The sequence below is a fragment of the Sciurus carolinensis genome, chromosome 5 (assembly GCF_902686445.1).
Source record: "Sciurus carolinensis chromosome 5, mSciCar1.2, whole genome shotgun sequence".
Taxonomy (NCBI): domain Eukaryota; kingdom Metazoa; phylum Chordata; class Mammalia; order Rodentia; family Sciuridae; genus Sciurus; species Sciurus carolinensis.
Genome location: NC_062217.1, coordinates 137,734,771 through 137,759,872, shown reverse-complemented (window position 1 = coordinate 137,759,872; position 25,102 = coordinate 137,734,771). Strand labels below are relative to the sequence as shown.

Sequence of the window (25,102 nt, the reverse complement as noted above, 5' to 3'; positions counted from 1 at the left end):
ATGCCCTCCAGAGTAACTGAAGTTGTTGCCCAGAATAACTGAACTTGGTAAGAACAACTTGTTCACACCGGCAGAGGGCATGGGTGGTTGGGATAGTGTCACCTATTAATGGGCCCCATTGCTTACAAAGCAGATTGGGAACCCTTTCTTGCATGGACTTGGAATCTGAATTGCAGGTTAAAACTTCCTCTTTCACCAACCTAGATGTCCTTCAATTGATGAATGGATAAAGAAACTGTGGTATATATATACAATGGAATATTACTCAGCTATAAAGAATAATAAAATTATGGCATTTGCAGGCAAATGGATGAAATTGGAGAATATCATGCTAAGTGAGATAAGCCAATCTCAAAAAACCAAAGGACGAATGATCTCACTGGTAAGTGGATGATGTCACATAATGGGGGGTGGGAGGGGGGCAAGAATGGAGGAAGGAGGGACTGAATAGAGGGAAAAGAGGGGTGGGAGGGGTGGGGGGGAAGGAAAAAATAACAAAATGAATCAAACAACATTACCCTATATAAATGTATGATTATGCAAATGGTATGCTGTTACTCCATGTACAAACAGAAACAACATGTATCCCATTTGTTTACAATAAAAATAAATCTAAAAAAAAAAAAAAAACTTCCTCTTTCACTCCTGGTGCCCCTTACAGGCTTATATACCTGAGGCCTAGGATGACAATAAGGAGAAAGTACACTCAAGGTCATTATTTCTCTCATTATTGCTCTTAATTGTTTAAGAGTCAAGGATCTCTCTGGGGTCTAAAATCAAATAACATTATTTTCAAGGTTTTGACATTAAAAAGAATTAAAATAAGCATTATAAATGCAGTCCTTTTAAAAATTTCTCCTAAAAGTGTTACTTTCATGATAGCAAGTAAGGTCTTCTCCCGCGGAAGGAGTCTAATGATGGAAGAGGGAGAACTCACAGTCCTAGGGAGAAAGACTTATTCTCATTCCTGGAGAGTTTGTTTTTGCAACTGGGTCAGAGCAGAGTCTAAGTGTGGGTCTTGGTGGGGAAGAATCTGGAAATGAGGGGATGGGAGATGCGGCAGCCTCTTTATTCCAGCAGACACCAGAGACCTCTCTGTCTCTAAATGTGCCATTCCCTGCTCACACAGAGATGGAAAAAAAAAAATTCAGATATCTAAGTGTCTAAAGTTCAAATAGGGACCAGGTGAGGTAGCACAAGCCTTAATCCTAGAGGCTCAGGAGGTTGACAGGAAGATCACAAGTTCAAGGCAGCCTCAGCAACTTAGTGAGGCCCGAAGCAACTTAGTGAGACCCTATCTCAAATAAAAAACTGAAAAGGGCTGGGAATGTTGCTCAGTGGTTAAGCACCTCTGGGTTCAATCCCTGGTATCAAAATAAATAAAATTGAATTAAAAAAAAGTTCAAATGGGGAGGGAAAAGCCCTTTTCGGAATCACAGTACCATATAGGTTTGGCATGACCATTCAGTACCCACACTGGAATATGACTGTGTTAGTCAGCTTTCTGTCACTGTGACCAAAATATCTAGAAGAACAACTTAGAGAAGGGAAAGTTTATTTTTGGCTCACAGTTTCAGAGGTTCAGTCCATGGTCAAACTGCCTCTACTGCTCTGGACCTCAGGTGAGGCAGAATACCATGGAGGAAAGCTGCACAGCTCCTGGTGGCTGCGAAGCAGGGAGTGACAGTGAGGAGCCAGGGACAAAATATAAACCCCAAAGGCACACCTCCAGTGACCTACTTCCTCCAGCCATGACCCACCTGCCTACAGTTACCACCCTTTAGTCTATTTGTTATGGTTTAGATATGAGGTGTCTCCCAAAAGCTCATGTGTGAGACAGTGCAAGATTTTCAAAGGGGAAATAAAGGGAGATGATTAGATTATAAGAGATGTAGCCTAAGCAGTGGATCAACCCATTTATGGATTAACTGGGCTGTAACCGTAGGCAGGCACGGTATGACTAAAGGAGGTAGGTCATTGGGTGTGACTTTGGGGTTTATATTTTGTCCATGGTGAGTGGAGCACTCTCTCTCTCTCTCTGCTTCCTGGCTGCCATGTCCTGAACTGCTTTCCTCTGCCACACCCTTTAGCCTCATCTTGGGCCCACAGTTACAGAGTTGGCCAACCATGGACTAAATCTCTGAAACCATATGCCAAAATACATGTTTCCTCCTCTAAATTCTGCATGTCAGGTCTTGTTCATAGTGATGCCAAGATGACTAAGACACCATTCAAATTATTAATCCATCAAATGGATTGTAAGCAATTAAGTTACAGCTCTCATAATCTAATCATTTCACCTTGAACATTCCTGAATAACCTAATGCATGAGTTCTGCGGGGATACCTCATATCTAAACCATAACATTTATGTACAAGATAGCATGGGTGTGGCTCCTGCCCTTGGGCTACATCCCCAACCTCTCCGCACACTTCAGTACTCAGTTCTACCAGTTTCACTAAGTACTAAGCCCTGGTTTGGGTCACTTTTATGTTGATCCCTATGTACCCTCACTTCTCTCTCTCTCTCTTTTTTTGTTCTTGCAGCACTGGTGAGGAGACCCCAAGGTGCTCTACCACTGAGCTCTATCCACAACCGTTTTTATTTTGAGACAGGGTCTCTAAGTTGCTAAGGCTGACCTCGAACTTACAATCCTCCTGTCTCAGTCGCCCAAGTCACTAGAATTACAGGCAAGTGCCACCAGGTTCAGTTCACTTCTCATCTTTTTTTTTTTTTTTCACTTCTCATCTTTTGAGCCAGAGCTTCGATGCCACTTCTCTAGAGAATCCATCTTTAATCACTGCCCATAGCTAAGTTACATATCCCCCACCTGTATTATTTTTTCTCATAGCACCCTGTTTTTTTTCTTCAAAGAACATGATAATTATAATTATATATTTGTGTGTTTATTTAAAAATTCCATCCTCCACTCTCTCTCATGAAACCCCACAAGTTTTCTGAGGATGGGAAGCATATTGACTTATTCACCACTGACTCCTGTGCCTGACATATAGTAGGCACTCAATAAATACTTGGTGAATGAATAAATGAATAAGAAGAATACATGAACAAATGAAAGGAAGAATGAATGAAAAACATGCTCTAGAGAACTGTGACACAAACCAGGGTAGGGCTGAGCAGAGAAGTCTGGGAAGTGTTTGTTTGAAGTCGCACTTGTACCTAGAACAGAAACAATAGTGTAGATATTCCTAATTCAAAGGGTCTGAATAGAACACCTTGGGAGAGGTGGCACATAAACAGCAGGGGGTCTAGGGCACTGAGTATTGTAGCACAGGTTTGGGAAAGGGAATAGAGTGACAAAAAGAAGAGTTGGCAAAAAGATACTAAGTAACCAAAACTTTTGATTGAGACCTGAATGTAAAAACGATACTACAAAGTACTGATAGATTTAGTTAAACAGCTCTGTGGGAAGGGAAACTGCTCACAGAGAGCGCTGGAACACTAGGAAAAGTCTCATCACACACATGCCCCAAGCAAGAAAGGATGGGGTTTTGTTTACAGGCATTGCACAGGATGTTTTTACATGAAATCTCTATTCCACAGTCTGGGTCTGTAGAGAACTAGTCCCTGACTGGAGTCTTTCCCCCAGGCCTGTAGCTGTACCCTAACTCAATTGCAAATTGCTGAAAATTAGCATGCTGGCAGGCATTTTTAAGAGTTGTCGAGCAAAGGTAAATAAACCAACAGCTATTTATTAAACACCTCTTTGCAGTCTGGCGCTATGTTATACACAGTGGGGAATTAAAAACATCCAACACCCCCTCCATAAGCCCAAGTTTACTTTGGTAAAGTAGAATAAACTCAGTTTCTTAGTTTCTTCTTGGTGTCGGTTACTAAATGCTGATCTGAGCCTAAGGGTGTGACAACTCTAGGGATTAGGAGAGGAAGGATTCATTATGGGCTAGAGAAAATTAAAGTGGTCCAAGGGAATTCTAAAATGCAGGGGTTGGAATCAGCCCCAACTCTTTTCAGGGGAAGAGGCTGGGAGTGGGGAAATGACGAAGGCAGTCACTTTGTGTGACAAGCTGAGAGGTTCCAGTAGACATCTGAGGCCAATGCAGAACCAAGAACAAGCTGGCAAATGTGCAGGTGAGGGGGTCCACAAAGGTGTGTGGGACTTCTTGGTGTTGCTGGGATTTGGGCATTGCGTATGGCTTCTCTCGGTTCAAAGGAGAAAATTTCAGGGCATTGAGTCATACTTCAATATTCACCTCTCTGCTCTAAATAGCAGTCATTTTGTAAGTCTTCTCTCTCACAGGGTCTGGAGCTGCAAAGAGATAAGGTTTTTAAAACTGAGCTGTTATGCAACACTGCCATCTGCTGGATTCAGGGAGATTGCTTTCTAGAAGTTGCAGGTTTGTCCAATTTTTCACCTAAGCAAGGCTGGCCTCAGCACAAACATTTAAATTTTTGCTTCCTATTCTTTCAACTCCATCCTCTGCTTGCTATCCATCCCACACAAAGCCTTTTCCTACTGCGAAAGCACAGGCTTGTAATCCCAAGCTATCTGGGAGGCTGAGGCAGGAGGATCACGTGTCCAAGACCAGCCTCCCCAACTTAGCAACCTCCGCCTCAAAAATAAAAGTTTTAAAGGGGCTGGAGATACAGTTCAGTGGTAGAGTGCTTGCCTCGCATGCATGAGACCTGGGTTCAATAGCCAGTACCACAAAGGAAAAAAAATGTTGTGATGCATTTTTCAGTATTTTTATCGCCTATGTGAAGCCACAAAGTTAATATGAATGACAAGTTTGTCTTGGCTAGGGGTGGCCACTGGCAAAATTTCATGAAATAATTTTTGGAACCCCTCTGCCCTCCTTGAGAGCCCAGATTTCAATCCTGGGTCCCCCTTTTTATTCCCTATGATGAGCCCTACAAAAATGCTAATGGATTTGATGCACATTGATAAAGAATTAAGGTATGAGATGCAGAATCTCAAATATATATTAAAGTGAAATTTTAGAAAAATTTTAGAAACCAATGAAATCAAGTGCTATAGGAGAGTGGATTCTGGGTCCATTTGGTATCAGGCTTATTGTGCTATACTCAGATAATGACAATTTTGGTGATTGAATTTACTTCAAAATAGGTAATTCCTACCAAATGGGGGAGTATTATGCTGTTTATTTGCAACCACAATTCTCTTTAAAGGAAAGTGGAAATGAAAGATCTTTCTGTTGAATGAAACAACTAGCTGAACTTGGTTAGGCATGAGTGGGTCTGTGGCTGAGTATAAGAGAGAAAATGAAATGGCTCTGTTTAAGAAAAATAGAGGGATGTTTCTTGATGCTGAGGGGGAAGAATAGGCATAGGAATCAGGCTAGGCCCAGAGTCATGGAAATATCAAGGAATATCAAGAAATGATCAAAAATTTTTACTTCTTCCCTTCCTCTCTCTCTCCTCTCCACCCCCCTTTTTTCTTCATTTCCTTCTTTACTTCCCGTCTTCCTCAATTCCCTCCCAATACACCTCTCTTTCTCCTCTAAGAAACAGGGATTATCTAACATTAAGTTTTAAGTTGCAGGTTTCCTGCCTACTGAAACCTTCTCAATAAAGGATTTTTGCACACAATGGCCTGTAAATGGTTTTTAGTTTTGGTGTTTGGTTTGATTTTTATATTTGTTGTTTATTCCCTTTGATAAAATCGCTGGAGTTAATGCACTATGCAAAAGGGAAAGCTTGGAGAGAGGAAGCCCCTCTCAAGTCAAACTAATATTTAGTGGAGTTAAAGTCTCAGAGTCACTTTCCAGAGTCGGGTTCTAGAGGCTGAAGGCACGCCCAGGGATATTAAGAAGCCGGTTGTTCTAGCTGAATTCTGGTTATTGCATGTGTTTCAGCACTCTGCTTCCTTCCTTCCTTCCTGCTTCCCTCTTCCCCTTCCTTTCTCTCTCCCTTTCTTCCTTTTTTAAATGAAAAATATGAATCTACATGTATCATGTGCAACAGGTTCTGCAGTATGTATGCACTGTGCAATGGCTACACGCAGGCATCTCTTTGCTTTCTCATACTGCCCTCCTCCCTGGGAGAGGTCTGATGCTGGTTGGTGTGTGCACAGGGATGCATCCTTCCTCCCACAGGCAAAGGACTAGATGTTCTAGCTTCTGATTGTTTAACGATTCTTCAGTCTTCCATAGGTGGTCGCATCTTTTTTGTAGGAATTTATTACAAATCTCTGAATTCCAACATCCAATTCTTGAGATGGTTTCTCCCTTAGATTGAGCCCCTTGATTTCCTAGACCATTCTCGCAGTGGCTTCAGAGCAGATTTTAATCCCAGCATCACAAACGCCTAATTCCCTTTCACAGTTCTTTCCAGGAAGTTTTGGGGACTTTGGGTAAAACAGTGTCTGGTGACCTGATTGTCAGAGCTCTGAATGGTCCTCTAGGATCACCTAGGATCTCTGAAAATACATGATTCTATCTGCCCTTGTCCTTCATCTCAAAGTTTATGACTATTTAGCAAGTATTACAGAGTGGTTGAGTACTAGATTCTAGAGCCAGACATCCAGGGTTTAAATCCTTTCCTACCTCTTATTAGGTATGTGACTTTGGGCTTATTTATAAGTTTCTAAATTTCAAAGTACTCATTTGCAAGAGGAAATAATAAATACAGCTTGTTTTTAGTGGCTTCATAGGATTTTGTAAGCATAATACACATACTGCCCTTTGACAACACCTGCAGTTAGCTGTGATCATGCAATGTGTCCCTAGAGCATCGATCGTGTGCAGTGTGCTCAGAGTCCAAACCATGTTAATCCATGCTGGCCCGGGGCTCATCAGTGAGGCCTGAGTCCTCCCAGGAGGTGTGGCTTTCCCAAAGCTTACATTTCTCACCTTTCTTGTTTCTTTGGTTACCCTGCTTAGGTGTCATCATGGAAAAAGGATATTGAGAATTCTGAAGGCAGGCCAGGGGATATTAAGAAGCCAATTGTTCTAGCTGAATTCTGGTTATTGCATGTGTTACAGCACTCTGCTTCCTTCCTTCCTGCTTCCCTCTTTCCCTTCCTCTTTCTTTCTTCCTTCTTTTTAAATGAAAAATATGAATCTACATTTATCATGTGCAACAGGTTCTGAAGTATGTATGTATTGTGCAATTGTAGAGGATCCTCTCAGTTCACAGAAGATGGGAACACATACCTGGCATTTCTATGCATGTTTCTGGCAATTAGATTCTGCTTTGTCTTTGCTTAAAGTGAAATAAACAATATGTTTAGTGAACAAATTTGTCTTAATAAATATGAAACTGCCAGAAAAGGAGGTGATTGTAGTTAGGGTAGAACTGGGTGTGTGTGGCTTGATCCCAGGAAAAGAGAAAGTTAAGGAGAGGAAATCACATTTCAGTGATCCAGGGAAGTTTGGCTAAGAAGTAGAGAGAAACAGAGAAGCTGTTACTCTGGGAGAGGAGGGGAGAAGGGTTGTTCAAGTAGAAAGCTTGGTATTAAAAGGGGAGGCTGCTAAAAATAGACTCACATGTTGTTTATAGGGAGGGAAAGAGGAAAAAGTTCAGTTTTGCTGGAGGGGCTCTCCCACCCTGCAGCGGGTGCCCATGGTGTGCTCATTTATAATGCTTTGTCATGCTGTTGTTTCAATGTGTTTGTTCCCTGCAAACTCCTGTGCTGGAAGCTTAATCATAAAGCACTGGTGTTAAGAGGTGGAGGCCTCGAAGGAGGTGCTTAGATCATGAGGATGTGGCCTTCATGTGGCCTTCGTGAGGCCTTTCTCAACAGATTGAGCCCTTATAAAAAAATGGGCTCACAGCAGTGGGTTCTTTCTCTTTTCTGCTCTCTTGTCATGCAAAGAACAGAGAGCCTCTCCTCTAGAGGAGAAGCAGAGACCAGTCACTTACCTGACATTAAGTCTGTCATGCCTTGATCTTGGACTTCCCAGCCTTCAGAACTGTGAGAAATAAATTTGTTCTTTAGAAATCACCATCTCAGGTTTTGTTTTGGCAGCACAAAGGGGACTCAGACATACTCCCTTACCTCTTTTCCCTCTTTTGTTTTCCAACTCAAATATTATCAAGTGGAGTTTTGATTATGTAAATATGATTTACCCTACAGCCAGAGGCCTGATTGCATTTCTCTCACTAGGGGTGTCAGCTTGATCTAAGATCAGATTGAACATGCAAGAAATTTAGTAGGAGTAACACCTGTAAGTTAAAATGGGTCAGGAGCAGAGTGAGACTGAGAGAGCTGTTTGACCATGATGCAGGTCTGTCCCCAAAGTAGGAGATACGGAAGAAAAGGAAGTTGGAACATCTTAGATTACAGAGTAGTTTTAAGGAAAATTTGACAAGGCTGAGGGAATCCTGGAGCCCCAGTTGCTTGTCCGAGGAGTCCTGCCTCCCCAGCAAAGGACCTTAGCATCCCTACCACACTGGGAAGCATGACCAGATTTAGTGTGTAGCAGACAAGACTCTGTTCAATTGTAATTCCTGTATTTGGAGAGCTGAGAGGTGTTTCTCATGACTGCATCAGGGTAAAAACATTATTACCTCTGAACTATTCAAAGGAGACTGCTCTAATCATCAAAGTCAAATGGACTCCAATTTCTTATACTTCACCAATTACACAAAAGCATGCTACATGTTGATTCATCTTCTGTTACTTTCTTTAACCTCCATAGTAAACATTCCACAAAAGAACTATTCTTGAATGTAGAACAGTTCTGTGTTGGAGTTGATGTCATATGATGGTGTTGTCACTTCATGGCCAGATCAACTGTCAACTAAGGTTGAACCTGGTGTGATAAATATTACTGATTACAGGCACAAACTCTTGTCAACCAGGGAGGAGTGCTACTGACCCAGGAACCAAGAGAATCAACTACAGTCTATAAATTAGCCGGGAAGTCTTAATAAAGTCACATCACAAGTCCAAGTCTCAATTTTCATATCTATAAAATTGATTAGAGCAGGCATTTCCTCAGGGTGCTCCTGGTTCTAAAGTTCTAGGGATCTACAATGTTCTTCTTGAACTGTGATAATTTTCATCTTACATCAATCTAGAAATAGTGACTGCATATATTGTCTTTGAAACTGATTCACTTGATCAACTGCTCAGACTGGCTCTGCACAGAGGACAGCAAATACCTTCAAGAGCTCCATTAGTTCCATTACTTGTTACTCTAAAGCCATTTTCTGCCAGATGATTTATCATTTGTTGAAAGGGCTTCTCAGCTTTAGTGCTCAAAGAAATAGTTTCCAAGAGCACTTTCACAATTTGGACAGATTCTTTTCCTGAAGGGCAATTGCAGCTACTTCCTGGGCATGCTTATCTAATAGGCAAGGAGAAGAACTTGGGCCTATATCATGGGATTGTATCAGGCTTGACAGGATGAATTTACCTAATTAGGATTTGGATTTAGGGGCTTTGAGGCAATTGGTAAGAGCAGATTTCAGAGGTAGGGCAGTATACTGTGCAATTCAACTCAAAAAACTTTTAGTAGACCTATTGTATACCAACTGCAATGAGGGATTCAAACAGATACTCAAGAGATCAAGGAGTATCTGTTTAAGCCTATTAGCCCAGTGACTTTTATTATGTTTATGTTTCTTACATTATAGATCATAGTCTCTCAAACTTTGCTGCACCATAGTGTCACCTCAGAAAGTTAAAAATCATGATACTTTGTCTTATGGTTTGTTAACACTTTATTTTGCAAATAAAAAATAATGTATACATGTATATGCATTATGTATATATTGTACCATAGGCAATCTCTTAGATATCCCATTATGGTTTTAATGTGCAATTCTCTAACAACTAATAATGCTGGGTGTTTTTTCATATGCTTATTTACCACTTGATTATTCTATTCAATGAAATACCTGCTTATGCCTTTTGTTCATTTTTAATTGCATTATTTGCTGATTGTTGAGTTTTCCAGTCTATGTATATTCTGTAAGTATGTGTATTGCAAAAAACAAATTAATTAATTAATTTTAAAAATCATGATGCCTGGATCACATCCTGTGCCTATTAAGTCATTCCTGAGGGTAGGGGACCCCAATGTGAGTATTTCATTTTTTTGTTGTTGTTTTTTAGCTTCTCAAGTGATTCTAGTGTGCAGCTGAGTTTGAGGAGCAACTTTGTATACTCTTACTACTCAAAATACAGTCAAAAGAACATCATCACTGATTGTTTAAAGTACAGAACCTCAGTACCCTGTGAGACCTACTGACTCAGAATCTGCCTTTTAACAAGACTGCCACATGATTTGCAAGAACACTAAAGTTTGAAAAACGCGATAGTATACAGACCACGTTTCCCAAAAGCTTTTCTATGAGCATAGCTCATCTGCGGATTTCTAAAAACTAACTAATGAAGTACATCACCTTCTGATTCAGTGTCTGAATCTGACCCTGAATGGAGTCTTCTGAATTATGTGGAATGCATTGGAATTACTATGTACTTTAAGGTAAGGAATAAAGCAGTTGTCTATAGTTCATAAGGCCACAGAGAAAGGTGTGTGGGGAAGGGAGAGGAAAAGTTGACTCTGAAAATGCAATTTTGTAATATAAAAGGCTAAGGTGCTATGGGTGTGTGCACACATGTATGAGGGAATTTTTTCAGTGGAAAACTCTGGTCATTGTTTTTTTTGGTACTGGGGATCAGATCCAGGGGCACTTTAACACTGAGCTACACCCCCAGCCCTTTATTTTTTGAGACAGGGCCTCACTAAGTGGCTGAGACTGGCTTTGAACTTTCCATCCTCCTGTTTTAGACTCCCCAACCATTGGGGTCACAGGTGTGCACAATGTGTAAAGAGAGAGAGAAAATCATGCACACAAACTCATCACATGGAATACTGGGTTTAGTCCCTTGATGTCCAGTTCTTCCTATGCTCACTTTTATCACCTTGAATTTGGACTCATTTTGTTCAAGGTCTGTGGACTTCAAAAAGCTGGTGGATAAGTTGGTGCTGGCTTCCCAGTTTTACTGAATGTCATAAATTTGGGCACACAGCCATTTTTAGTGCTTCAGACTCACGTTCACATGCTAAAATGCTTCTGGTTGTTCCACCCATTTTTTTTTTAAGTTATCTAAATCACAGTTGGCAGCCACTGCTATAATGTAGCTTCCTTGCCCCACTTTCCAGGAACCAACCAGGTCCTACCTTGATGCCCTCTGTGATGCTGAGGTGGACAGGAATAGGACCTGACTAAGAAAACCTGAAATTCCAGCATAAAGTTTACTGGTGGCTTCAATGTTAAGGACTGGAGCGTTGTTTGTTTTCTCCAGTGTCAGGGAATGAACCCAGGGTTTCGTGTATGTGAGGCAAGTTTTTTACCACTGCACTACAACTCTGGCTCTCCTATATAAGATATTTTACTTGTGTGAGAGGGAAGTGTGGAGGAAGGGAAGTCTTTTTTTTTTTTTTTTTTTCCAATCTACATTGTTGGTATTTTGGGCAACCAATATCCAATACTAATATCTTGGTAAGTTCACTTCCATACCTTGCAGTATGTTTCTAGAGAAGTCAGCTTCCTCTCCACTCCTGGCTTTCAAGGACAGTTGTGTGACTAACTTGATAAGCATGATACCTTCCTTCCCCCACAGGACAAGATGAATGATTTGAGAGGGCATGTTATCTAAGATTGTTCTGTCACACCTGTACTTCCTACATGGATGTAAGGAGATAACGCTCTTTTCCAATGGAAAGGAACAGGAAAGCATATGATAGCCATCTTAGGATCACAAAACCAAGGCTTTCTCAGAAGGGAGTCAAGTTAGATAAATAAGGCCTTTGAAGTAGAAAGCAATTACCTCTTGGTCACACTTAGATCAAGTCTTTATTGAAGATAAGATTTACTTTTGTTTGTTACTGTTTTAAAGTCAGTTTAAGTTGGGCTTTCTGATTTTTGCAATGACCAGTATTTTATAAACTAGCTTCTTTTGAACAACTTTTTAGAGCTATGGGTCATCTGAATTGAAGCCCTGAATGCAACCGAGACAAAACATTTTCAAAAAGCTCTGGTACAGGATGTGAAAGAGGTACCTTAAAATGGAATGTGTGGGTCAGGCATGGTGCTGCACACCTATAATCCCATCTACTCAGGAAGCTGAAGTAGGATGATCACAAGTTCAAGGAAAGCCTGGGTAATATTGCAAGATCCTGACCAAAGGGTTGGGGATGTAGCTCAGTAGTAGAGGGCTTGCCTACCATGTGGGAGGTCCTAGGTTCAATCCCTAGCACTGCTAAGGAAGCGGGGAAAAAAGGAATGTGTGGGAAAAACCTACACAAGAGAAAATGTAACAAGTGAATATTTTGATTTTGGCTACATTAGTAAAAGTACAGTTCACAGGAAAAAAAAGAAGGAATCATTCTATTATGGTCTTAAAAATCATTTTAGGTATTGAGTTAAACTCTGAGCACAAACCATTAGAAAGGATAAAGACAATTTGGAGAGGATTCATACAGACTATGATGGGGAGGAGATGTGAGTGTCTCATGGTGGTAGGAAGAAAAGTAATGGAGTGTAAAACTTAAAGAAGTCTCTGGGGACAAAGGACACAGGTGTTTTCAAATGTATGTGTACAGCAGTATACATTTGGTTATTGGCTGCTCAGTGCCACTTGACTTTCAGTATTAGTGCCTGATAGTTTTACTATTACTGCATTAGGGGTCTACCTGTCCCTGTGAATTCATCTGAAATTAGCACTCACCCTGGACTATTAAATTTCATCAGCCATTACATTCCCATTTTTGCTTGGGTCAATTTTTTTTTTTTTTTGCCATTTAAAGCCATGAGTTCTAACTGATACATACAGAATGCCACCTTTAAAGGTCTTTGAAGTCCCAGATGGACCAAAATGTTTAGATAGACCCAAAGTCTTTAGTTAAGGGAAGAACACATTTTTAAAAATAAGGACTAAATGGATCAAGGACTCAGAATCAGACCAGAGACCCTTCGTCTCATAGAAGAAAAAGTAGGTCCAAATCTTCAACATGTCGGCTTAGGATCAGACTTCCTTAACAGGACTCCCATAGCACAAGAAATAAAAGCAAGAATCAACAACTGGGATAGATTAAAACTAAAAAGCTTTCTCTCAGCAAAGGAAACTATCAGTAATGTGAAGAGAGAGCCTACAGAGTAGGAGAAAATCTTTGCCACTCATACTTCAGATAGAGCACTAATTTCCAAAATATATAAAGAACTCTTAACTCTACACCAAGAATACAAATAATCCAATCAACAAATGGGCTAAGAAAATGAACAGACACTTCACAGAAGATCTACAAGCAATCAACAGATATATGAAAAAATGTTCAACATTTCTAGTAATAAGAGAAATGCAAATCAAAACTACCCTAAGATTCCATCTCACCCCAATTAGAATGGCGATTATCAAGAACACAAGCAACAATAGGTGTTGGCGAGGATGTGGGGAAAAAAGTACACTCATACATTGCTGGTAGGGTTGCAAATTAGCGCAGCCACTCTGGAAAGCAGTATGGAGATTCCTCAGAAAGTTTGGAATGGAACCACCATTTGACCCAGCTATCCCACTCCTTGGCCTATACCCAAAGGACTTAAAATCAGTATACTACAGAGATACAGTCACATCAATGTTTATAACTGCTCAATTCACCATAGCCAGATTGTGGAACCAACCTAGATGTCCTTCAATTGATGAATGGATAAAGAAACTGTGATATATATATATATATATATATATATATATATATATATATATACACACACACACACACACATACACACACACACACACACACACACACAGGAATATTACTCAGGCATAAAGAATGATAAAATTATGGCATTTGCAGGCAAATGGATGAAACTGGAGAATATCATGCTAAGTGAGATAAGCCAATCTCAAAAAACCAAAGGACAAATGATCTTGCTGATAAGCAGACGATGACACATAATGGGGGGTGGGAGGGGTTAGTGTTAGGGTTAGGGAGGGAGGCAAGAATGGAGGAAGGAAGGACTGTATAGAGGGAAAAGAGGGGTGGGAGGGATGGGGGGAAGGGAAAAAATAACAGAATGAATCAAACATTTCCCTATGTAAATTTATGATTACACAAATGGTATGCCTTTACTCCATGTACAGAGAAACAACATGTATCCCATTTGTTTACAATAAAAAAAAAGAATGAAAGAAAAAAAATTAACACTAAAAAAAAATAAGGGCTAAGGATGAAATTATTAATTCTGATTGATATTTTTCAATCCCAAGAGTAGATAAAATTCTTTAGCTATGTTTTAGAAGAGTAAGTATAATTACTGACAAAATTTTAAAATATTCATTTTGACTAACAGAGCTGTTTTTTCATATAATGATTCTACATTCTTAGTATAACTTCTCATATATTTCAAAGTTTTAATGGTTAGTGAATTTAAAATCATTCAATATATGTTAATGTCTACTACTATTTTAAATATAGAGGTTTAGAGTTGTATCTTTATTTGGATATTATAACTGTATTTTATTGTGTGAAGTACCTCTGTGGGAATATTACCTTAACTCCATTATTCCCAATGGGAGAAATGTTCTGCTTTGATAAATATCCTGAAACATCTGAAAGGGACAAATGCTTCTACTAGGAGATCAGACTTGAAATCCTTGAGTAAACATAATTTCCTCCCTTGTTCTTCCTTCTTAAACAAATGAAACAAACAAAATAAACAAAAAGGAAACAACTTAAAATATTTAACAAACAATTCATGAGATACACTGCAGTATAAATGTGTATCTGAACATGCATATAAAACATCTGAAAACAGTCATATCAAATTGTTTCTGTTCAGTGTGTAGAATTGGGGTTGGGCAAGGGAAATGTTCTTACTTTTAAATTAATATACTTCTGAATTATTTGAAACTTTACAATGAGAATTCATTACTTTTATAGAAAACAAATAACAGAAATTTAAAAATAAAGTCAAACACACAAGAATTTTAAAAACTACACTGGGAAAATGGAGAATTAAATCATGTGGCGTATTTTTCCAGTTATGCAGCAATAGTTATACAATTGGTCTATCACCAAAGATACAACATTAGAGAAACCACAATGTAACACCCCAACTTAAAAAAGTTTTAACCTTCTTGGATAAAAGCCTTTAGGAAATGAACCCTTGAGGTGAATATTAAAACAGAAAACAAAGCTTAACTATTCTTGAGAATCTACAGGAAAATTGTGAGATAAACTGATAATATGAAAATTTTGAACAAAAGCAAGTTTCACAGAAGTCACTTTGGAATACTAAAATAGTTAAAACAAAGGCCAGAGTGGAGGTAGAACTGCACCCAATCCAGATCCAACTAATAATTTTGGTAGTCTGGGAATATAGGTTAGGGATATCTACTTTATCCATTTGTTTATCAGTTCTCTCAATTTTAAGAAGCTGGTCTGGTTCCTATCTCAATGATTTTAACCTAAAAATACTGCAATTTTAATTGGAAAGAATAAAATTAACTCTATCTCGATTCGGTGTAGGTTTATTTTCCCAGTTTAAAAACCCATAGAAATGAGCTTAATGATATTGCATTATTCATTTTTTCTTATAATTTCTAGGTCTGTAATGAACATTCAGGAAGATACTTTTGATTTCTTATGAATCCTCTAAGTTCTGTAGTATTTACATTGAGAATATCTTTTCTCTCCTGTTCTAGTTTCCCCCTTTTATTGAAGTCACCAGAGATTGACAAACTTTTTACTATTACTTTTTCCAACAAAAAGAATTCTTCAGGTGATTTTCAAGTTGACAAATATCCTTATTAGACTCAAAGTAACTGCAAGTGGAAGGTTGTTTTTTGCAAGCTACATAGTTAAGAGCTTGCTTAATACAATTTTGCACTCCTGAAAAAGAGTATTCCTTACTTAGCTATCAAGTTTATGTAGGATTACACTCACTTCATAAGCAATATGGGAAATTTCATAAAATTTAATCAGAAATTATAAATAGCAGAGATTAAGGGTGTCAACTCACAATGGCCATATCATTGTAAAAAATTACAACAGCTGGACTGTTGTTGTTTCTTAATGGATTATAGAATTTTAATTTAAAAAAAAGAAAGAAAACAGCAAGATTCATCATAATGAACAGAAAGTATTTAGCACAATGTCTGGTACACAGTCAACTCAAGCAATATTGGCTCTATAATGAATATGGATTAAAATAAACAGAATACAAGAAACAAAAATGGAGGGGAAACTTAGACCACACTTCCTAAAGTATGTATTTAAATGGAAAGTTGGAGCTCACAGAGAGCAGTAAGAAATTCTGCATTTTCAGGATCTATTTTCTGGGCCCTCTTATAGTACTCAGCAGCTTGCCTCTTTTCTCCCTCCAGCTTATAAACAAATCCCAGGGCACTTAAACTCTGCACATCTAAAGCATTGTGACAAAGTCTCTTGGTAGCCAATTTCCTCAGAGCACTTGTCAATTTGGTACGCAAGGATGACCTGTCTTTGACCTTTAAGGCTTCTAAATAATGGTGGATGGCAGTATTTTCTGATTTACAGTGGAATTCCTGAAAGCGGCCATAGTGATAGTGGATCTGGTGTTTGTGATCATCGGTTATGTTCTCCAGGTGAAGGGCTTTCTGGAAAATGTCCTCAGCATTACCATACTGGCCTCCCTCAGCATACATATTGGCAAGGTCTGTGTAGGCAAATGCAAACATGGAGTCTCGTTCCACAGCTGCTTTGAAATGAAATATTGCAGATGCAATCAACTCATCAACCTTCAGTTTATCCTTTCCTTTAGGTCTGTTGCGTGTGGCCTTCTTGATTTGGATCATTTGTGCCCTGTAGCAAAGTCCCATCTGATGATGAAGGAAGGAAGAGGTTGGTGTTACCTCCAAGGCCTTTTTTAAAAGTTCAAGAGCTTTGTCCCAGGAATTTTTTCTCCTATAGAATTTAGCTGCATAACGAAGGACATAAGGCTGAGATGATACCTGGTCTAGGATTTCTTCGATATACTTTTCCCCTTCAGCTTCTGCATGAACATCTTGAAGCTTCAGTGCCAGAAAAACCTTAATGTAGCTGTTGTCTGGGTTCAGGGTAACTGCCTTCCTCAGAGGTCCCAGAGAAAAGCTCTTTACAGACCCTTCCCTATCAGAATCATCCAGCCGATACACAGTGATGGCATAGCCAATGTTAAATTCAGGGTTGTCAGGTTCTACTTTCAGAGCCTTCTCAAAAGCTGCTTTAGCTTTTTGATAATACTTTCCTCCAAATTTCAAGAGTGCCCACCCTTTTTCACAGTCAATTTCAGGGCAATCCAACTTGTAGTCAGAAGGACTGGACAATTTCCTGCAGACATTCCCTACCTTGTCTATATACTTCTGAACTTCTTCATGCTGGTCCATGTGGTAAGACACCCAGGCATAGTTTCCCCAAGTGACCAGACTTCGTACTTCTTTTTCATCTGAGTGTTCTCTCCGAATTATTTCTTCTGCTTGTTCCAAACACTCTAGGGCATCTTTATTTTGACCTTTCAGATGTTTCACATAGGCCAATAAATTATAAAGAACAAGTCTGGATTTTGTGGTAAGAAATTCAAGTTGTTGCCCAATTGTATCTTCTACATCAAACAGATCAATATCTTCCTTAAGTAAATTCCATGTAAAGTGACAGTCCAACTCTAACAGAATGGCTTTCAAGGAGTCCTTAGGAATTTCACTGTAAAAGATAAAATTCTTTTTATTTTTCGAAGAAATAAAGGGAATAATTTTCTAAACCTTAATTACTGCTCTTTGCATATCAACCAATTTTATCTTATTTGGTTTTATAACTAAAGCACTAGGATCTCATAACTTAGCGTTGGTTTCCTTGATTTATAGTTCTATCCCAGAAATATTCCATTTAAATTTTATTTTTCAGTGCTGGACATTTAAACCCAGGGCCTTACACATGCTAGGCAAGCACTCTATCCTCGATCTATATTCCTAGTCCTAGAAGGTGATTTTGAAGTAGGGAAATGGTAACTTTTGGTCTAGGTTTTGAAAAATCCCTCTGTCTACTTGGTAAACAATGGACAATAGTGGGTCAAGAGAAAAAGATGAGAAACTGGTTGGGAAGCTATACATTCATTCAAATATTTTTTGAAAGCCTATTATGTGCAGGATGCTATTTTAATACTGGGGATAGAAGAATGAACAAAATAAAATAAATTGGTACCACTTACATTCTAATAGGGGGCGGGTATGATATAAAGACAAAATATAAATGAAAATAAAGAGTACGTGAGATGATAAGTACTAAGATAATGTAAAGGAAATGGGAGGTTGGCAAGGACTCTGAGATGGTTAAGTTTTAATTAGGATGGCCACAGCAAATCTCCTGACATGAGGGAGTTGTTGAAGAAATCCAAAGAGAGAGCGCAGGCTTACCCTAGAGTTGCAGTAGAGGGTTTCTGAGGAGTGGATAGTCATATTTTGATCTTTCTGATGGGTTGGGTATGGGAAGTGCCAGCAGGCAAAGAAGGAATCAAGGACGACTCTCATACTTTGCCTTCAGAAACTGAGTGAATTAATCTGGAGAACTATTGGGAAATGTTAATTTTGGATATTTATTAGACAGTCAAGTGAAAAATGCCAAATATGAAGTTGGAAAATAGAAATGAAGAAAATTCTGGAGATGTGGAGGAGTGAAATTAATAAGAGATATAAAATTTAGAGTCACCAGCATACAGATGAACTTCAAAACCGTCAAGACCTAGAATGAGATAACCTATGGAATGAGCATGGAAAAGAAGTTCACAAACTAAGCTGTAATACTCCAGGACTAGTGATTAGAAGCATCTGGAAATTAGGCCGAGAAATACCAGTGAGGAAGTTTAAGAAAACCAAAAAAACATGGTGTAATGGAAGCTGAAGGGGAAAAAAAGGTACTTATTTCAAGGAAGAGAGATGAATATCCAATGCATAAAATGATTCAAAGAGGTGGAGAAAATGAGGACAGGAAACAGATCACTGTTTTGTCAGGAAAGCTGTGGGGACATTGATAAAAGCAGTTAACAGAATGGTAGGAATGAAAACATTAGTGAAGTGGGTCCAGGGCAGAATGGGAGGTGGAGAAGTGAACAGGGGGGACACAGACCACTCTTTCCAGGATTTTCACCACGATGGGAGTAAAGAAGTGCAACCTCAGGCAGAGGGAGATTATATTTTCCTAGTTTAAATCGAAACTATCTTTCCTTTGGGATGGGCAAAATCCTGTAATGCCTGCTTTCACTCTTGGTACCCAGTGATCCATTCTCCAATCAGTACCAATAAACTTTTGAAAAGGCAGAAAACTAAGTTATGTTTCTTCTGCTTAAATAAGTCAGATTTTTAATCTCCTGAGGACTTCCCTTAGATATTAATATAGCCCCTGCTCTGTTCTATAAGCCTCTAAAGGAGCTGGCCTTATCCATCTGTCCAACTTATTCCCTTATTATTCTCCCCCTTGTTCACTGTGCTTTCAACTGACCTTCTTTCAGTCTTGGGCACAGAAGTTCTAGGGCTTTATCACCTTATTCTTATTCTACTTGGTATGTTCTACCTCCAAATCTTTGCATGACTAGCTTTTCTGAAACTCAGTTCAAATATTCCCTACCCAAGAGGCTGCCTGTGACAGAGCTATCTAAAAAGTAACCCTTGCAATGTAGTTTACTCTCTATTTTAAATGTCTTATTTTCCTTATAGCTCTTACCACTTTTTGAATTATGTTATTTACTCACTTATCTGCTATTTGTATATTTCTTCCATTGAAATATAAACCCCATGAGTATAAGGACCTTGTTCTTGCTTTATTTTTTGCCTCTGTGTATACCAGTCACATAACAGAAGCTCAATAAATATTTATTGAATGAATGAAACCAGTTATGTACTGTCAGCTCCTGGGGTGTCCAGCCCAGAGATACAGGTCTAGCATAAAAAGCACCAGAAGTTCAAATGAGGGAATTCTTGACAGTTCAACTCTTTCAAATGATGGCTCCAAACTCTTCCCCCACTTCAGTAACCCCTGTCCTACTTGTTTTATATCCTTGCTTACAGTCTAGCTCTATACTTGGATTTTTGAGAATAGGTCTTAGAGACTATTGCCTTTGATCCAGAGATTCAGAATGGGAAACCTGTTAATAATGAACCTTAGAAATTTTTCCTTCTCTGGTGTAACTTACTAAAAGCATGACAAAATGTATCATGTTCTTACAGTCCATCCAAATTCATGACAATATGGCCTTACTAGTCCTCTACCCACCATAGAGTCAAATAAACACTTGCCTCTGTTCACAAGGTCTCACTGGGCCCCGTCCAAGGCGGAGATAATAGGAATGCAGCTGTAAGATCTCAAAAGGGACATTTAGACACTAAAGTGCTTTTCCCAGACGGTGGGGAATTGATGCTCAACTGGACACCATAATAAATTCTACTTCATCTGCTTAATTTTTTAACTTTGATTCTGGAAAACTGGTAGACAGGTTATGGCATCTGATAAACCAATTTGGCTTTAGGTAAATTTGTCACTGGGAGGACAGTCCCCAGTGGGGCCAAACCCTCTTCCAGCCCATCCTGCACAGAATACATCTACCCCCTTTTCCTGGTTGTTTCTTCAAGCCTTCTGCTGATATCTCCCTCCTTTCTTACAAACGTTAGAAGTGAGGCACTTAAACTTTTTTCCTAACTTTTAACGATAATAATGATAGTAACACTTAACATTTACTGTACAAATATTATGTGCTAAGCAATTAACCCTTTCCGCAGACCCCAGAGGTGGATGGCATTAATTTTTATAGTTAAACTCTTAGAGCTTAAGAGAACGGATTGGGTGGAACATGAACAATCTGTACGTGGTACAAGGGCAGCTCCAAAGAAGGGAACTCAAGACCCTGATAACGGAAACGCTAAGAGCAGTGGAAGCCAACGTGACGCCAGGAGGCTGCGGCGAAACCGCGCGAGCCACGCGGAGGGCACGGCAGCTGGAAGAAGGCCCGGCAAGGAGACCAGCGCCACGCAGCCGCCGCCGAGCATGGACCTGGGGGCTTCCCGGGCAGGAACGGAGGGCTCTGCGGGTGCCAACGAGCTGGGGCGGCGGTCGCCAGCACCAGCGGCTGAGAACGGCGCGGCGAGGAAACCGGCCTCGGAGGCGTTGCCTGGTCACCCGCCGCGACGGCGCCAACCAAAGACCCCCTGGAAGGGACGGGCTCGCGGGGACCGACGCCCGGCCCTCCGCCCTGCCGGGCGGGCTTTCAGAGCCCGCGGGAGGAGGTCGGGTCTCCCGGACAGGTTCTCTCCGCCTCCTCCGCGGCCCGCCGGACTTCAGACGCCGCAGACCCGGGCGGGACTCCGGGGAGCGTCCCAAACGCAGACGTGCAGGGGGCGCGTCCCCTTGAAGGGCCGCTGTGCTGCCCTGGGGACGAACACGAGAAGACACCGGTTTGAAACAAAAGCGGACGCGGGGCTTGAGAGAAGCTGGGTGGGGAAGCCCTTACCTCATGGCGGCTGGGCTCGGCGGGCCGTCTGGGCGGTGGTGCCTCGCGCTCGCTCCGCAGCCCCCGGCACCCCTGCTGTGGCGGCCGGCGGGAGGCGTGTGCGCGTGCGCGCGCTTCCCGCCCGGCGTGGGCAGCGCGGGGACTCGGCCGCGCGCAGGTCTTTGTTGAAGGCGGGTCCCGACTGGAAACCGAATCTGATCGCCCCGGGCGCCGGAGATCAGCTCCGGAAAACGAAACTGAACGCGAGCGCGGAGGAGCCGCGGCAAAACCTTTGCAGAGCGGTGATGGATCGTCCTGAGTGGAACTTGCGGCAGGACTAATGCTGTTTGGTCTTGCGGCTGACCTGCCTTGCTGAATTCATGGGCTTCTCGGTTAACTGTTTAATTTTTATTTATTTTTATTATTTTTTTTAAACAAAAATCACAGGAGATTGTTCAGCGTTGGTTTTTGTTGTAATTGTGGCAAGGATGCTCTTTCCAGCTTTCTACCACCCGAGTGAAACTGAAGTCTCTGCTTCCATTCCTGTCTTTTGATTCAGCCAGCAACACGCAACGCTGTACACCTGTGTTTTTACTTGGTATATTTAAAGCAGAAAAACTTTGTCTTCAAAATGCACATACAGAGCTGGGGTTGTGGCTAAGCGGCGGAGCGCTTGCCCAGCATGTGTGAGGCACTGGGTTCGATTCTCAGCACCACATATAAATAAATAAATAAAAAAGGTCCCTCAACAACTAAAAAAAATTTTAAATTCATATACATTTTAAGCTTTACACAGAGGTGTGTACGTTTCCAGCCACAGTTGTATGACTGTTTTTCTTCTGTGCCTTTGCAGTGACGCTTGTGTAATAAGGTCCCAATAAAGACAAGGGATGGGGGTTGAAATGGGAACCTGAGCAGAAAATAAGAAATTCCCATACATTAAGATTTTTGTGCTCTTTGGATTCAAACATTCATTCATTCAACAAATTTTATTGAACAACTGCTAAGAGCCAGACTTGGATCAAAGTACTATCAATACAGCAATAAAATATAAGAGGCCAGTGCCTTCATGGAGTTCATTTCTGGTGTGGGGAGATAAACATAATAAGCAAAGTCTATTAAATGTCGGTGCTACAGAAAAAGTCTAGCATATAGAGGGTTGGGGTGTAGAATGTTTTGTAAGCATGGTGGTGAGAGAAGATTTCACTGAGAAAGTAGTACATTGCACAAAGATCTGAAGGGGAGGAAGGAGTGAGCACTGTGGGTATGGAACTGGAGAAAAGTATTACAGGTAGAGAAAAAGGTAGGTGCGAAGTCCCTCAGGTGGGAACATCCTTGGCAAACATAAACTTTGTGGTCCTAGGGGAGCCAGTTGGGGTAAGTCACAAGAAATGAGGTCAGAAAGAGAACATGGGTGTGGAGGGCCTGCAGGTTAGAGTCATACTTAAGTCTGAAACCAAATTTTAGAAAAGGTACTCAGATTTATTTTGCATTGAAAAATAAATCCAGAATTTCCTTCTTACCGAGATTGTAGAAAAATTTGATAGAGCTCCGATATTTGAAGTTTTCCAGTACATTGATCATTTTCTTCCCCTTCTGTGTTCCTACTTCTTCCCCTACCCTTCTCTTAGCTGTATGTGGGCTAAGAAACAGTCTTTGTTTATAAAATATCAAGGGAAAATTCCTGGTTATCTACTTACATTGTTTAGAAATTGAATTCAGAAAAACACAAATCATCTGTAAAAAATGTTAAAGGAACATACATTTTCAGGATTCAGAAGAAAGACCTGGCTGTTGAGGGAGTATGTTGACCATGCTGAAATTACTACATGGAATTTGACTATCAATCTTTTTTAAACAGACTGTTGAACTGAGAGAATCTTGAGAGAATCAATAGTTCATTGTCCTTTGTTGTTTATTAACATGTAAAACACAACAACTGGAGAAAAAGTGAACAGAACATTAAACACAACTGTTCTATAACCTGTTTGGGAAACAAACATAATAGGGATTCCCGAGGTAGCACTTCAGAAAAAACACTTGCTGTCAATAACTTCCAAAAATAGTTGAAGTCAAAGTTTCTCAAACTCGGCACTATTAACATTCAGGTGGGATAATTCTTTGTTGTGGGAAACTGTTCAGTACATTTTAGGTTCTTTAAGCAGCATTCTTATGTTCGTCCACTAGATGGCAGAAATACCCTACAATTTTGACCCCCCACCCAAAACAAAAACAAAAACAAAAACAAACCCTCAAAACCCAAAACCCTCCTGACCTTGTCAAAGCCCCCTGGGGAGCAAAATTCTCCCCTCCTTTCAATACACACTCCCCACCAGGGTGAAGAATTACTGCAGTGATTAATACCCTCATTTATATTCCTAATTAAAAATAATTACACTGCCTCCAAGTGCTCTGAGGCAGACTTCAGGTAGGAGAGAAAAAACGAACATAGATCAGGAGATGTTGGGCGTATTTTGATATTTAGGAGAAAGAGTCCGGGTAAAAGTATAGGTTTCAAGGAGGATGTTCTTTAGTATGGAACTTCAGAATGAAAGTGGCTGCCATCACATTTAGTCTAGTTGGAGCAAGACACATAGCTGTGGCCCCAGGCTGATAGTCATTGTTATGGTTTGGATATGGTTTGTGAGTATGTCCCCAAAGGTTCATGTGTTAGAAACTTGGTCCCCAGTATGGTGATGTTAAGAGGTGGTGGAACCTTTAAGACGTGATGCTAGTGAGAGGTTCTAAAAATGGCCCCTCTCCTCTGTCTGACTTCCTGTCTGGCCACGTGATCACTCCCTCATCTGTGCACTGCATCATGATATCATATAGCATGACATGATGCAGTCATGGGGGACCCTTGTCAGAGCCTATGCTATGCTACTTGGACTTTCAGCCTCCAAAATTGTGAACTAAATAAATCTCTTTTCTTTATAACTTACCCAGTCTCAAATATTTTGTTATAGTAACAGAAAATGGGTGAATACAGTAGGTCATATAAGTTGGAGCAGGCTATAGGGTAGTCACTGATTCCCAAAGCAGTTCATGAGAATGAACACTGGTGGTTGGTGTGGTCCACAAAGGATTGGATCCTACAGTGATTTCTAGATAGCAATTAGCAAAAGTCTGGGCTTGGGCACCTGTAGCAATAGTTAGTGGGAGGAGCTATAGCTTGACTTGATTCAGGGAATCAGTCTAAATAAGGGTACCAACTGAGGAGCTGCCAGTCACTTATGTGGGAGTAATAAGTTTCTAAAATTCAGTTGCCAATTTAACGAGACTTCTTGGTTATGCTTAGAGATGCTCGTGAATAAGTTTGGCAGCAGTATTTTCAATACAAAAGAGCATCTGTGTTTCAGGGTTTGCTTTTTTGTTGTTTTTCTCTGGAAACATCCAGACTGTATCACACTATAGTATTATTCAGCACTGAGAAGTGTGAATATCTCTTCCAGAGTTGAGAAGAATGGAACAGAGAGGTGCTGTTGGGTTAACAAAAAGACATTATGTAGGTGTGCTCCCTGGAAATGGTCAAACCTACTTGGAACAACATATTATGTGATCTGGAGATTTACTTTTCATCAATGAACTCTACTTTCAAATTGTTTCACATCCTTTTCATATTTCTTGACTTAGATCAACATTTTATCAGTAAATA

At 40.3% G+C, this 25,102-nt stretch overlaps 2 protein-coding genes across 4 annotated transcripts; one reads left to right on the top strand and one right to left on the bottom strand.

Moving 5' to 3' along the window:
- Positions 1-344: 344 nt before the first annotated feature.
- LOC124985423 (uncharacterized) lies at positions 345-23,126 on the top strand. Of its 3 annotated transcripts, none has more exons than XM_047554116.1 (3): positions 345-382; positions 10,064-10,436; positions 20,837-23,126. In XM_047554116.1, exons 2-3 carry the CDS (start codon positions 10,402-10,404, stop codon positions 21,786-21,788), a joined length of 987 nt encoding a protein of 328 aa, XP_047410072.1. In that variant the 5' UTR covers positions 345-382; positions 10,064-10,401; the 3' UTR covers positions 21,789-23,126. The 3 variants fall into 3 exon arrangements, with proteins under 3 accessions (XP_047410072.1, XP_047410070.1, XP_047410071.1); XM_047554114.1 differs by having other exon boundaries at positions 20,741-23,126; XM_047554115.1 differs by lacking the exon at positions 345-382 and adding an exon at positions 4,285-4,376 and having other exon boundaries at positions 20,741-23,126.
- Ifit5 (interferon induced protein with tetratricopeptide repeats 5) lies at positions 14,317-21,665 on the bottom strand. Its single transcript, XM_047554113.1, has 2 exons — positions 21,469-21,665; positions 14,317-17,675 (listed from the first exon to the last, which is right to left on the bottom strand). The coding sequence occupies exons 1-2, from the start codon at positions 21,471-21,473 to the stop codon at positions 16,232-16,234; spliced, it is 1,449 nt and encodes a 482-aa protein (XP_047410069.1). The 5' UTR covers positions 21,474-21,665; the 3' UTR covers positions 14,317-16,231.
- Positions 23,127-25,102: the final 1,976 nt, after the last annotated feature.

Coding starts and splice junctions, on each gene's coding strand:
- LOC124985423 (XM_047554114.1), top strand. CDS start 10,402: ATGTGGAATGCATTGGAATTACTATGTACTTTAAG. Junction 10,437..20,740: donor GAATTACTATGTACTTTAAG/GTAAGGAATAAA, acceptor CCCTTTCCGCAG/ACCCCAGAGGTGGATGGCAT.